The following is a 15504-nucleotide window of genomic DNA, read 5'->3' as shown; positions in this document are numbered from 1 at the left end:
ATCCAATTAAATGTCCCTAGATTAAGTCACCGTGTCCTTTAATCTGACAGGCCTCCTGGAAGAAACTGTATTCAAGGGAAGCTATTCCCAGCTTGACGATTGTGAAGTGATATTGGTGAGCGTGGTACCCGCAGTCGCATATGTACTTCCCTGTTCTCACGTGATGTTAAATTACGACCTCCTATCTCTAATCTCAAACTGCCATGAAGAAATTATCCAATGCCATGTGCCGTTCCTTTGTGAGATACGATATACCTAGTCAGGCAGTGTCACTGTAGAAGCCATCCAATGGAACGCGACATTTCATTGAATGGCGTCATTACCATCAGAACCAATTAAAATCGGTTTTACGAACCCCCTAGGGTTTTTAACATTTGTACGCTTTAGGGGGAACCTTTCCACTAAGTGCCAATTGAATCGATGGCTTTAAAACATTGTTTGGCTCGTTCCAGGAATAAGAAATGAAATGAAACCTCACAACAGAACATTAAGCTTCTGTTTACTTGGGCAAACTATATTAAAAGGGTGAAGCATCAAAGCAATTATTGCTTTGTAGCTTGGCAGGCTATGGAAGAAAAACGTAAGCCTTACATTTACGATCCTATCTTTCAAATATATCTCCCACGACTAAGGAGAAATTTGGTCAACAATGTCGATGATATATAAGTATGATTAAAAAACGCAAAATTTACAGTTTATAATTTCAAAGATGATCTATTTAACTCGGCGGTTTTTGCTTAATGCTGCCATTTCATTTGATAAAAATATGTGTTTTCACACAAAAGCTTCGGTATCATATTGATGGCGCTTAAAACAAGAGCAATTCCCAAATAAGATTAAAATACATGAATATTTGTACAAAACAAAAAGTAAATTACACACTGACAACCCTTTTCCAAATAAATAAATAAATAAATAAATAAATAAATAAATAAATAAATAAATAAATAAATATAAATGCATAAATAGATAAATACAAAGATGAATAGATGTGTGTGTGTGTGTGTATGTGTGTATGTAGAAAATGACTAAGACTAGTAAACGGTTATTAATCTCTTACGCATTGACAAATGCATCCCCCCCCCCCCCCCCCCCCCCCCCCCCCCCCCCCCGCAATAGTAGAATGATGGAATTATTACCAGTATATAGTCTCTTAATAAACGACAGGCTATTAAAATACATATCCCATTGATACAACTGTGTACAATTTGTAGATGATATCTGCCTTAAACAAATGTTTTCGCTAACTTAAAGAGCCGTTGGGAACCCATGTTCCCAGAAAACCAATCATCAGTGTCGGCGTAGCAGCCAGCCATTTGCAATCCTGGAGTCAAGGTCAGTTTAAAGCAGCACACACCGGGCTTCACACTTACATATTAGAAAAAGTGTTGCGTTGTAGATGTTCCTTTTGTGAATGTTAAAGGTGTGTGATACGCTTTAGAACTTTAGAGACAATGCAGGAGTTAAAAAATAAATAAATAAATAAGAAATAAATAAGAAACAAATAATGAAATAGATATGTTTCTGGAATTGTCAGCAATTTCCCTTTAACACTAAACCGTTGAGGAAATTGCGACCCATAAATCCGATTTCGAGTTCTTATAATTTCTCATTTTCAGAGCCACGAGTGAAAGTAGCCATACAGTTATAACATCCATTATGAAACCCACTCAGAATTAGAAAAAAACTCAAAAACGGCTTTATTAATTACGTGTTTATGTTATCCCTTGGAGGTTGACGGAAAGGTATTTTTCCCGGAAAATAATAAAAATGCTATATAAACAGTCTTATACTCTCTTTGTGTGCCTTCAGGGTTGTCCATAGGAGTGCTCGTTGTGCGTCAAACTAGCATAGTTCCCTGTTGAATTAGTTTAACTGCTTCTGGTTTTACTGGGTATGATGCCACGACGATATTTTTATTACATTTACATATATAATACAGTAAAATGGACGCTTTTAGCTTAAATTTGTCGTCTTCACAGTCTCTGGTCGTTTGCAGCTGTTTAGGTAATATCCCCTTTTCAGCATCAGTATTGGTAATTTCAATGTCTGTTTTAATGTGTGTGTGTGTGTTGGGGGGGGGGGGGGGGGTAGGGGGGGCGGGGGGGGGGGCAGGGAGTCTCGGGCAACAAGTGCACAAATTATAAACAAACATATGCCACTTTCAAATTAATAAGTACGATGTTGTATCAACTGAATAGCTTCATTAAATGATTGATATAATAGGTTCATTACTACAACCATGTATCCGGTTCGAAGTGAAGTTTTTATTCGTGTCAACACGCAAATTTGGCATTGAACGCCGTGACCTGTGATTCGTTATATGCTAACACGATCATGTTTAATGCAAATATTGAAAATAAGTAGTCCTTAATGTGTAAACTTCATCAACCGATGAAAAGTACAAGTAGAACAGTGTTACCTAGACTGGGAAAAACCCTGGGGTATAAATATGCTAGCTCGATCCTGGATTGCACCGGGAGCTCATCAGGATATGACATATTTGGCAAAAGAATTTTTTCATAGCCCTGATGCGGATCCGGAAGCAATCCCCCCCCCTACCCACACAACACACACCATCTTATCTCTGAAAAAAATTACTTGCAAAACGAGACACAACCAAGCAATATACCATCCTTGTACGCTATATATTTCAATTGTAATAAACAGTCTATATTTTCAGGGGTAAATGAAGTCAAAAATGTTGCTATAAATGCCTTAAAGGTACGGGATGCAGGCCTACAGTGGTATTTAAAGTGGTTTGCACTGTTAGTACTGTTAGGTTCTTTCTTAAATACTAAGAGAAGAAATAATTATCACATTGAGATGATCGAAAATGCGTTGCTTTTCATTGCAAATCCTGAACATCATGATAATAACGAAGCCCAAATTCCACGAAACCACGGCCTCTCACATCTGGTACCTCACACATGGGACATGAACTCTTTTTGACATGTTTTTTCTCCGTGCAATACAGTGCTATCCAGGAACATTAAAGAAACACCACTCGTTCATGGATATCTCGATAACTTAGTATTGGATAACTTTATTTGGTTAAAATTCCTATTTTAAGAGAGGACCATTGGTGTGCTTTTTTTCAGACATCGAAGGGGGGGAGTCAGTACAAAACAGTCCAAAACAGGTTCCTGACCCCCCCCCCCCCCCCCAAATCCGCCACTGCATGTGTCTTACTGTATATACATGTATGATGCGATAGTAAGACTTCGTTAGTTAAATATAACAACATCACCCGCCTACCCCCCCCCCCCATTAATACCAACACCAGCAGTTATAATATATAGGGCCTACTTCAGTGACAATGTACTTAATAATCAACTGAATGTTCAGTTGGAGCAATAAATTATATGTTTTTACACACATTGTGAGAGTGTCATTCTACCATGTACTTGCTCATACTATTTCATGGATTATACTCTGAAGTAATAACGTTAATGAGTTTTCAGTATAGATTACACTTATAGGAACTATTCCAACACGAACTGAGGAACTTGCCGTTGAGTTTTTGTCATTGCACATCTCGGTTAACAATACCGCATCAATTTGATTTTTTTTCTCTGTCGTATCAATTTAGCTTTTTTTTCTTTCTATAAGCCTAGTAGCACTGAATATGATAACGCCCATTACAGCATGCCAGCGTTCTTGGAGGACAAGATTAATAACATTGTAATGATCTTTCGAACGGCTTATCAATTTTCAATAAGGCACCAGACAGGAGACTCCGCCATTTTCAATGGAAATTAGATATAACGCTGAGATTTCAAAGAATATGGCCCGGCAAATGTGAAGGTTGGATACTGTGTGGTATTATTTTTGGGGGGAGGAAGGCTTTGTTTGGTGAGGATATTGAAGACGAGAAACCATGCGTGCTAATTGTTACTGCAATTGATTTTTTTTTTTTTTTTTTTTTTTTGAAAAATTGCGGCTTGAAGGAATCGTGTTTGTCTGTACTGTCCACAGCTAAATTGCTTTATAACGCCTCGTTACATCGTTTTCAGTCCGTTTATTTCCGAAAAAATGTGATAAATTGTCTTGAAACCACATCCTATTCGGCTCTGAGAGTTTAGAGCAATCCCCCTACCCCTCTCGCACACACGCTCTCTCTCTCTCTCTCTCTCTCTCTCTCTCTCTCTCTAAAGCTGAATGAAAGTTTATTTAACCTCAAATATTAAAAAGCGTTTCAACAATAATATACCATTAGTTACTGTTCCGAAGAGTTCTCCGACATCAGCTAAAATGCCAAAAACATTTTAGCGCAGCGTTTGTGTCTAATTTTATTGAAAGGTAGACATTGGAACTAACCTAAGCAAGATCGATGGGTTTTCCTCCTAAACTCGGAGCCAGCAAGTCCATTAAATCTTATCAAATAACTCGGCTTGTTTTCACACAATGGAGTTTCCAATCGTACTTTATGATAAAGCCAAAGAATCCAAAAAAGCGAAAACGCCTTCCCTTTTTCGATCAAAGGATTTGTGTTTAGCTTGAATGTTTTCCTATTCTAAAATGAATTTTGAATACAGCATGTTTATGATGTGTTTATATGGTATACATGTACCATTGCAGTCAACAGACTCAACAAAATTGTACTGTGCTAGGAACGGGGGTGCTCGGAGATAAAAATCGTTTCCTCGGCAAATATCATGTACATTTATAACAGCGGACTAATCTTACTTATAGCACGGTGACAGAAAACATGTTTGGTTTTGTATCTTTTCGTTCTTTGTACGTTTTTTTAAAGCATGAACTGACTGTACCTTCCTCTCTATCTGCCAGTATTTCGCAACTATTTCTGGATATAACCCTCCCCCCAGCCCCACCCCCACCCCCAAGTTAATATGTTCAGATTATGAACTGCCACCCCATGTTAACCCTGATCTCAAACATAAAGATGGACAATATTTGGCAATAATATTTACAACAAGAGTTTTATAATATTGCTTCTTGATATTAATGTGAATTACCTGAAAAGCTTCTGCTTTCCCGAAAATAGCCAATATGAATTGTTACGATGGATGCATGCCTTCTTCTTCAAACTGAATGTTCTTGTCTAACTAGCCTTCATGTTGCTGCATGCTTCTAAACCGATCAATCAATCGAATAAATCAATCAAACAGTGACATGCCACGGTTCTGAGATAAGTGATAGTCATAATAACCTTGCCTTCTCCCTTCTTTCCTTTATGGTCGCGACCACTTTGTGTGGCGTAATTCTAGTTCATCAATTTAGTGATTTTTTTTTCCTTCGACGCGTCCTGTTGCAGTTATTTCTGCCAACTATCTTATTCCCAAAGCGCGCCGCAAACCTTGGATTTTTGGTAAAACGAGCCACGTAAGCTGTCTACATAAGTATTGGCCTTGAGTTTCAATACTCTGTTTTTGAAGTGAAATATTCAACCGCTAAAGGCTAAAATGCGGGATGCGGGGTGGAAACATGGGATCTAAGTCAAATCAGAATACTTTAGCATATTATATTGCCGAGTTACATGAATGTACAGCCTTGGCGTTAAGTGTGGAATATTTAATTAGTTTAAAACGCATGTGTTCGTTAAATCTATTATTTAGGTTTCAAACGTGTATCTCAAGTGAACAAAGTAAATAAAGAAATTTGTGGCTTAGACTGTCAGTAACAATTAACTGACTGCCTTGTCTAAAGCACTGCCGCATAACGTAATATGATTTCTTTGGAAAGTAGTCTTTTATAGATGGTCAAAATATGCCTAAAACTTTTTGACTAATGGTGTATGTAGACAATGACAACGTATGGAACCTTTTATTTTTTGGTGTTTCTTAAATTTCTTGGCTTATACACACCTGTTAGGACACATTAAAAATAATAGAATAAACTGGAATAAAGTGATAAGGGGAATAAATGTATTAAAATAACTCTGTTGAGCTGGGTATTCTGCATGGTATAGTAGAGGAAACATTCTATACTTTAGCTATAAGGGCGTGCCTGCAAGTTTTTCTGATACACATGTTTATAAATGTACCATATTATGGCACGTGTGTTTAAAATTCCAGAGATTTCCTGAACACTTTTCTTCTCCACTATCAGTTCAAAGAGGGTACACTCACAGCGAAGTATCGATCACAATTAAAAGTGACCAAGATACAATGGTTTCAAGGTGAAAAAGAAACGATGGGAATAAACAAATAAAACAAACAGTAGAAGCCCTATGTTATGATAAAACATGCTTAATGTCACCATGGATATGTAAATAATGGGTGTGCTCAAAATATACACGCACAGCAACAGCAGGAACGAGGTAGGACACAGCTCCCACCCCCACCCCCCCTCACCCCGCTTCACCTCCAGCTTTACCTTCCAAGGTCATTGAATATTGCAGATTGCATTATATATCAGGCGGCTTGAGTTTCAACGTTTACACTACATGTGAACACCTGTAGATAACAGATAAGGGGGTTTTAAACAAAAGGTAAAATATGCAAGAATGCGTAGAGTTGTCGACTCTGAGAATAGTACGTCCACTGATCCTAAGCCGAGGTTAATTTTCATTCGCATTTTTCAATAATATCGACAAGACTAAGAACTGGAAGAATTATGAAATGAAAAATAATGAAAAGACCAAGATTAACTAGAGGATCAGAGAGGCGATACCGCCTCCTGATATTGTACCACCAGCTGGGGTAAGCGCATTTGTATGGGAAAGAAAAAGAAAGTGGGGCCCCACCTGTATGGTTGTGGGTGACAAGCTGCAGGAAATGTAGTAAACAAGGTGTTTTTTTTTTTTTTTTTTTTTTTTGTAAATGTAGGACTTTCAATCAAAGGTATTTACATACTGTAATGGAAATAATATTTAATGTTTATTCATTTTCAGGTTTAGCTGTGTTGCCTTTTATCCACCTAATGGAACCAGCTTAAAGGGATAGTAAATGTAAGGCTAGTAAGGATAGTAAGACGTCTGTAGCATTAACTGTTCCAGAATTAGGGAGAATTTTCAGTTTTGGCATCTAATGGCTGCTTTTCCTATGAAAATGCACCGATTGACCCCGAACTTCCACACATTAAAGCAGTCTGCAATTGTAACCCCTCAGTATAATATGAGAGCTAAGGTCTGCTTAGTTTCTGAACATTGGCACAAACAAATATCTTTTTGCAGAAATTTCCTTTTTTGCGATCTAGGAGGATAATTGGTAATGGTGCCTTTTATCCCACACCACCCTGCGGAGCCGTACGATATGGGTTGGTACTAAAACCACGAATACCCCAACTTACACACTGGTGGTACTAACTATGGGCATATCTTTGCCAGTTTTGAAAGTATAAGCACTGAAAAAAGTTGCAAAGTTCAGTCCATGGTGAAAAGTAGGTCAAAGGTCAATTTCAAGGTCACAGTTAAATTGCCAGTATATGACTTCCTATTCAACTTCAATAGTAACTATTGACCCAACTCTTCTAGTTTTGGAGATATAAGAGACTAAAAATTTTCAAACTTCAGTTAATGGTGAAAAGTAGGAATGTACTTTTTGATACAGCATAACTCGTGAACCGTATGGAAAACAAAAAAACGGAGACCACCTCCAGTGTTGGGCTTGACATGCTCTATCAAATGCAAAAAACAAGAGGTCTCTAGCATTAACGACTCCAGAATTAGAGAGAGTTTTATGTTTCAGCATCTAATGGACGCTGCTCCCGTGAAAATGCATCGATTGACTCGAAACTCACAGAGATGAAAGATAACCTGAAGGGTAACAACTACCAAAAGTGTTAGAGGTTAGGTCTGCGTAGTTTCTGAATATCAGCACAAATAATTTTTTTTTCATAAAAAATTCCCTTTTTTTGAAAATTTTGGCCTGTTTGACCTTGAAATAAAGGTCAAAGGTCAAATCCAAGGGCATATTTGGAATCCTCATATGTGACTTTCGGTCAGACTTGTATATTAATTTTTCCCATAATTCCTTCAGTTTGGGAGATATATAGCATTGAATTTTCAAAAATTTTGACAAGGGTGCATTTCAACGAGCGTCACGCCCAGGCAATTGCACCGATCGAGACAAAAAAACCAGGGGGTTCAAGTTGAGATTATATGTGACCTAAATCCAAGAGATGGGGACACAGGCCCATGCAGTCTAGGAGGAGAAGCGGTAACGGTGACTTGTATCCCACGCCACCCTGCGGAGCCGGCGGAGCTTACGGAGCCGGCGGAGCCGGCGGAGCCGTACGATACGGGTCGGGACTAAAACCATGAGTACCGCCAGCGTACACGCTGGTGGTACTAATAACTTATATATCGATGTTTTGTCAGTGTCCCTAGCTTAGCAAAGCCAAAGACTGATGGCTCAACATTGTTCAGGCCTTACCAGCTTTATTGTATTGGTGCTTTGTTTTTTGAAGAGAATTGGAAAGACGTCTTGGATCCTTTTTTGTCTTTTAACCAATTTAAACTGTTTCAGGCAGTCACTTAAAGGCGTTTTTTTTTTTTATTATTATTCAAAACTGCCTATATTTATATGTTTTTCTCCTTTTCCATTTTAATCAGTTTACCGCTTTTGGGTATCACTGCACTAGTCTTTTTTTCGCTATTGTTAAGTTGTTTGGCTTTTTAATTGCACTTCTTCAATTCTTTTCTGCGATAATAAAAGGCTTTGTACTTCTCCATTGAAAGTGGCAAATGAGGTGCACAACAGAGCATCAGACGCCGCTCGCAATTAATACTTTTTTCCCTTTTTCCCAGCGATAGCATCTCCGATTTCGAAGATATCAGTGTCAAGTATCTTTTATTCATTTCCATGAACAATCAAAAGTAAAATATTCCAAGAAAAACCATAAACCTAAATGGGGATAAAGAGAAAAACAAATTGTCCAATTTACGAGAAAAGTGCGATCCTTATCTCTATGCTGGGTTTACACGAGTTGAAAGCTGGATTTCCCTTGGAACGCGCCCCGTTCGCACACTTTCAAACCAACCAATGGGAATAAAAACTCTAATTATGTTATGAATAAAAGGAAAACTCCCCGCATTCACCAATGTATTCCGTTATTTCTTCAATCTACGGTCAAAACATCAAAACGAACCTGGCGCGCACTCGACCTGAACCCCTTTCGGCTATGAAAATCCACAATTTAAACGACGTAAAACAAATTGTCTGCTTAGCGTCACAAAAACGATATCGATTCATTGAATAAAAAACCCTTTGTATGCGCCATTGCATAATGTGCCATCACCCCCAGGGAGCCATTGCAGTACAAAATAAGTCAAAAACCCAGTCCTACCAAGCTCGGCCGCAGCTTATCTCAAATATCATGAAATTGATTAAGATTGCAATCAAGAGTAATGGGAAACTTCTCTTTCAGTGCAAATTGCTTTCCTAACCAAAAGCGTGTATCTTGAATTACCATTGATTTGTACCCATGGCGTTATCTCTGATTTTTCATCTTTTTTATTTTTCATTTAAGGGCAAAACTATGGCTTTGATCTTTAAAGGAGATCTGGTCAATCATTCTAGGTTTCTGTTACTCGGTCGAGATCAAAGTTACGCTGCGACAGTAAGGCAAAGATGGATCTTTTCTATCTATTGAACAAATCCGGGTGGGTTTTACCCTACACGTGTCCTCAATCTCTGGGTGGTCACTGGATTTAAGTAATGTTTTCAACTAATTAACTGGACATCGCAGGGGGCGGATAAGGACATGGAGAGTTTTCTTAGTGCATTGCTGTTTTTTTCTCTGTTGAAAATAAGACTAAGAGTTACGCAGCTTGTTCAAAAAAAGCCAATATTAACACATTTATTTACCAGCAGCATTGAAAGCTGGTCATTCACACAGCGTATGGATTCAACATCAAATGCATATTTTAATTTTTTAAAAATACTTAGTATTACATAGTGTGAAAACTACCTATAACTTCAGTATCAGAGTTATCCATAGTTTTCATTCCAATTCTACTGGACGTTTGAAAACATTCTCTCCACTGATATACGGTGTGTAGAGACCCATTCAATTTACAATTGAAAAAATGGGTCAAACTTGAGTTATTTCTATGTCAAGCTAGAGAGAGACACAACAGATATGGTGCAGATACGACATCTAACCATATCGATCCAATCTACTCCTTTATTGTACCACAACCGCCATTGTTAAATCCACACTCATACACGATTGTGAAAACAGCCGAGTGTCATCAAGACATGACCTGCTGACCTTACACGGTACTGAATAAAACCGTCACAACTAAACTGTTGATTTGCTATGTTAAATCTGAAACCTTGAAGATGCGGAGCTAATCTCAGCAACCACAGAAAATTAATAAAACGTTACCATAACATTACGTTCTTAAAAACGTTCTTAAATGCTCTGTGTTTGCTGGGATAATTTCGTCCTTTTCCACCCATCATAAATCCTTGTTAAAATTAAACTGCTGCATTTGCTTGTGTTTTTTTAAGTTTATCAACAGCCATGGCAGTACATGTACTAGCATAATAACAACAAAATCTCATCATCTCATCTCATCAAACCTCACTTTCCCTAGTTTGTCTTCTGTTTTTTAAATACTCCCAAAGTGTTAGCGGTGATCTTAGTACTCTCACAAAAATGTTCTGTTTTGGCTGTTCTGCCTTTCTCAACTGTTTCATAAACTTGAGGTACTCTCTGTCTTTACAATCTTTGAATTCTTCCATTGGTGTGACTGTAGCTAAGCCTTCCCGCACTAATTCTGCATTGAAACAGTCCTTCTTGAAAGCAAACTGGAAGGAGAGAGAAGAAAAAGGTCATTTTCATGTCAAAATTTGTGATTTGCTTTTGATTAAATGTCTCTTTAATTTTTTTTTCTTTTTTGCGTTGGTATGTTTAAAACTTTCATTTATAAGTTGTACAAAAAATACACATTACCCTTTGGACGTAAAAAAGACGATTATCAATTTGGTTTGAATAATAATAATAATAATAAAGTTAAATGACAAAATCTAAGAAATATCAATCCTCTTTTCTCTTTATCACCAAATGAAGATGAACATTATCCGCAACTGTTCAAATTGAGTTACAAACCATCATCCTGTTGAAGCTTCTGGTTTTTAAATTACTCTCAATGTGAAAATAAAAACTGACAATTTCACTCTTGGTGTTAAAAAATGAAAAATTTGGAACTCCAAAGCAAGTCCATAATATGTTATCCTTCCAGAGGTGTGGATAAGGCATAACTTGGTGAAGTTGGAAAAATTGCTACCATTTCCACGAAAATTACAACATATAGCGCTTTAATTGTTCACTTCTTTACTTTTATTTCACCTATTTAATTTATTTATTTTGCTACATAAAGGATTCATAAACATTGTCTGACTTTCAACAATTTTTCTCAACAGGACCAAGAAAATCCAGGAAAGATGCAGCTGAATATTGCTGACATGCAAAAACTCCGATCATGCTTAGCTTGAATGTGTTAGGTGTGACAGCGTGTGCTCACAATGCATTACTATGACCTAGTCACTTTGTTCACCTTACCCATGGGTGTAAATGTGTTAGGTGTGACAGCATGTGCTCAACTATCACAATGCATTACTATGACCTAGTCATTTTGTACAGCTCACCCATGGGTTCCTAGTCTGTATAATGCAGTCCACCGTGTCAGGATTCTCAGGGTTCACCCTCAACATACGAAACCATATATAACGTCTGTCACACTCCGCCTGGATCCATGGCACGCCCACAACCTCCTCCAGCTTGATACCTGCTAGCCTCACTTTCAGAAAACCTGGGTCTGAAAGAAAACAGTAAGAATTAATAAAAATAAGCTCATTCAATTCAAACTAGAGCAGATGTTGTTGTAATTAAAACATTGCAAATAACCTATTTTAATATTTTTAAATTGCAAAATCTGAAAGGAAACATTAATTACAAAAAAAAGATAATAAATAAAATACAAAAAAAAAAAGATTACCCAACTATCAGTTCCAAACTACAAAAATGTAAAAAAAAAAATATCTGTAACTGAACAATTAATTTCACAAGAAACTGGAAGAATGAGTTAATGACTTCTATTGAAAATAACTAGATTTTGCTTCAACACTATAATACTGGTAGTATCTTTACATAGGCTGACAATATGGCTTTCCCTGGTCATAAGAAGGACTTCATTGGGCAAGTCAAATTTTCAACATGGTTTCCCACAAAAGCAAGGTTTTCATTTGGATCAGTCTTTCCCCTCACCAGGCTAATATTAAAAAGGTGTTAAAGTCTTGTCAATCTTCGATTTTTTTTTTTTTTTTTTTTTTTTGGGGGGGGGGGAGGTATGTGGCTTGGAGTACACTTTCTTTTCAAAGGAGGATTTATCTTTTAGTTAATTCTGGAAGGGTGACGACTTAGAAAATATGTTGTCAGCCACTGCTATAATATATTTACAGATTTCATTTTTGTGGGTCAGACTGTTTAACACAAATCAAACTAAAACATAGAAATACAAATGATTCCTAGACCTACCAGATTTCTTCAAAACACCAAATCCTACAAATAACAATAACATGTCTTCTTAAAAATAACTGGAAATAATATAAAAGTTTCCATTCTGGCAACTTTTCTCCAAATGACATGTAACAGAAACTTGTACAAGCCAAAGTTTCAAAACTTGGACTCTTCACACACCAAGTGTGTCATGCCTGTTCTACATATGTAATTACACTGTCTGGGGTAGTGCTAGCAATTTTTTTTCGCTTAGCCAAATCACCACATTTTTGTCAATTTGTTATCAAAATGTTTATAATTTGGCTAAAACATGTCAAATCAAGCCCTTTTCTTTATCCAATTTAAGTCAGTTTTAGCATTTGGCTAAATTGGCGAGTGTTAGCGCCACCCCAGACTATGGTTGTTTACTTACTAACATAACACCAACATACCAAACAAAATTAATCTGGTTAAGGATATTGTTAGTCTTTGTCAAAAACTCCTTATTCACTGTCTTAAGCTTATTTACAATGTTTTGGATAACAGATAAATCTTCAGTGGTCATTGAACGATTGCTAGAGAAATATAAATGCTGATGTTTTGTATTTTCGAGGAGATTTTTATTGTTTTAATTCATCACAAAGACAGATACTTTTCTGAATAAACAAATGCAGGAAAAACCTCATTTTTGGTATCGGGATGATAAGAAAAGCTTACAGTGCCCTTTATAAGCCATGCCAAAGGTGGGGATTCTGCTTGTAGGCAACTCTCTTATGCATTAGCCTGGTGATTTTAATAAACTTAGAAGTTGTCAAATTCTCATTCAAGCTGGCCTGATACAGAAAAAGGTACAGCTTGATATGAAAAGGGCCTTACTTGATGTCAGTCGTAAGGCTTCAATCAAATTTCCGATGGGAATGTGTTCCACGTCTAACGTCCCATTGTTATGGCAATGTCGGATCTGACCTGCTAGCTGGACGTGGTTATCGATGAATCTTTTTGGTATTTCTGACACATGACGAAACTGGCGAAACTAAAGAGAAAAACATATTTTAAATTTTGGTAACTGTGAACACATTTTTTGAAGCACTGAGAAATAACAAGAAACATCAATCAGTGTATAAATACAAATGGATGAGTAAAAAAATAATTTTCTACAGTAAATACCAAAAAATATTCTAGTTTCTGGAAAGTTACAAGTTACTTTGTAATTATACTAGTCCTGTTAAAAATGTAACAAGTCACCATACCAGGGATATACCCTTGGCTAGTATATTCTAGTTTCTGGTCAATTGCAAATTACTTTGTAATTTTACTACTCCTGTTAAAGATGTAACAAGTCACCAAACCAAATCTATACTTTTGGTTACATTCTAGTTTCTGGGCTGTTACAAGTTAGTTTGTAATTATACTACTCCTGTTGTAACAAATCATCATACCAGAGCTATACTTTTGGCTATAGTCCCCAGGGCCACTGCACCCACAACATATGGAACCAACTGCAAGTTAAAATAGAATAAAGATCATTCCTACATACCACATATATTATAAATGTACATAATTATTTATCCAGTTGTAGTTTTTCAATACCAAGTAACAGAAAATTAAATACACTAGCTTTAAAAACTCTGGTGTACTGTAGCAGTGGTATGAGCATACACTGACAATTATGACTGAGAGAGAATGGCAAAACGTTTGAGTTAGTATCACCTGTACATGTGTTTTGTGAAAGGCACAATAAAAGATTCCTTTGAAGCAACAAATATAACCCCAACATTCATACTAGTACTTGATTTGAGCTTAAGCTAAATAAAGGTCTACCGTTATATTTATTGTACAACATAATGGAATAAACAGCTTGTTTTTTCTATTTTATTTTATTTCTGTACCCTGAATACATTCATGTGATCATCAACATAGATGGCACAGGTCCTGATAAAGTTGGTTGGGATTTCTTCCTCTTCATCATCGTCATCATCATCTGTCCGAGAGTATTGGGTGATATGCGCTGTAGGCCGGGGCTGTACCGGTGCTGCACTCAGCAGTCGGGCAAACATGACTGTGCAGTTGCCTAATGGGAAAATGAATGATAACTATCATGTAAAAAGAAGTTAGAAACTGGACATTGTAATGGACTCATATGGGAACATCTTCATCAAGTTACGGCATTAATTAACTGACCATGCACAACACAACACAATACACAGCACAGAAAATATGAGAGAGAGAGAGAGGCACATGTAACAGGCCGCATGTACCGGTAACTTGTTAGTCTAGCGTAACATTAACGCTAGGCACACATTTTTTAAAGGAATAAACATAATTTCTGACAAATAACCATTTAGTAGAAAATGTCAATCACATTTAAACAGTCAACTATGATAATTTTGCAGAGAAAACGTACCTGAGTTGTTGTTGTATGATATAATTTGCACATGCAACCTTGACCTTGACAGACTGCACGTTTTACCGCTTACCGTAAAGCGGTTAAGTGTCGTGAGCATGTCGTTCTCTGGTCGGTCATTTAGATTACCTTATCGAGGAGCATGTGAAAAAGATAAGTTAAACGGCCTGTCTTCTTTGGCTTCATTTGCCTTCAGATTCTACTTTAAAGAGGAAAACGACAGCAAATAAAGCCATCACACTCAATTTTAATTGAATTAAAAAAAAATAAAAAAATTACATGTAAAGCTCTTTTGACAGATGTACAGTGTATATACTAGTAGGCATGGATACAGTAATTAATAAAGGTACATAAATGTCTGTACTGTACATATCTAAATGAGTATTTCGCATTTAAAAGATGGCGGCATCCTTTCAAAGTAAGTAAGAATTATAAATCGAAATAATATGTGATCACATTGCGGGTAATTAATATCATGGGGGGAGGGGTACCAGTAGTCCTACTAGAACATTCCCTCTTCCTTGGAAGTCTTGGATTAAACGTTGAACTACTGGTGTATGTTTTTCAAAGGAAATATGGGGGTAACATTGCTTTCTTACCGCACGCTGCACCGTGGGGCCAAAGTAGGCCTATATGGCTTTTTTTCTCCACCAGAGGCCTAGCTTATAGGCTACTACAATGTAACTACA

The 15504-nt window shown here is 36.9% G+C and overlaps 1 protein-coding gene across 2 annotated transcripts; it reads right to left on the bottom strand.

Moving 5' to 3' along the window:
- Positions 1–10078: 10078 nt before the first annotated feature.
- On the bottom strand, positions 10079–14954 carry LOC106171548 (mitochondrial inner membrane subdomain organizer 1). 2 transcript variants are annotated; one of them, XM_013551946.2, is made up of 7 exons: positions 14816–14954; positions 14301–14482; positions 13851–13910; positions 13288–13444; positions 12451–12474; positions 11562–11731; positions 10079–10721 (listed from the first exon to the last, which is right to left on the bottom strand). In XM_013551946.2, the coding sequence occupies exons 1-7, from the start codon at positions 14913–14915 to the stop codon at positions 10488–10490; spliced, it is 927 nt and encodes a 308-aa protein (XP_013407400.2). In that variant the 5' UTR covers positions 14916–14954; the 3' UTR covers positions 10079–10487. The 2 variants fall into 2 exon arrangements, with proteins under 2 accessions (XP_013407400.2, XP_013407401.2); XM_013551947.2 differs by lacking the exon at positions 12451–12474.
- Positions 14955–15504: the final 550 nt, after the last annotated feature.

Source organism: Lingula anatina, chromosome 9 (assembly GCF_051362555.1).
Source record: "Lingula anatina isolate TDL-2025a chromosome 9, LinAna3.0, whole genome shotgun sequence".
Taxonomy (NCBI): Eukaryota; Metazoa; Brachiopoda; class Lingulata; order Lingulida; family Lingulidae; genus Lingula; species Lingula anatina.
The sequence above is the reverse complement of the archived record's forward strand: the minus strand, read 5'-3'. Positions and strand labels throughout refer to the sequence as shown.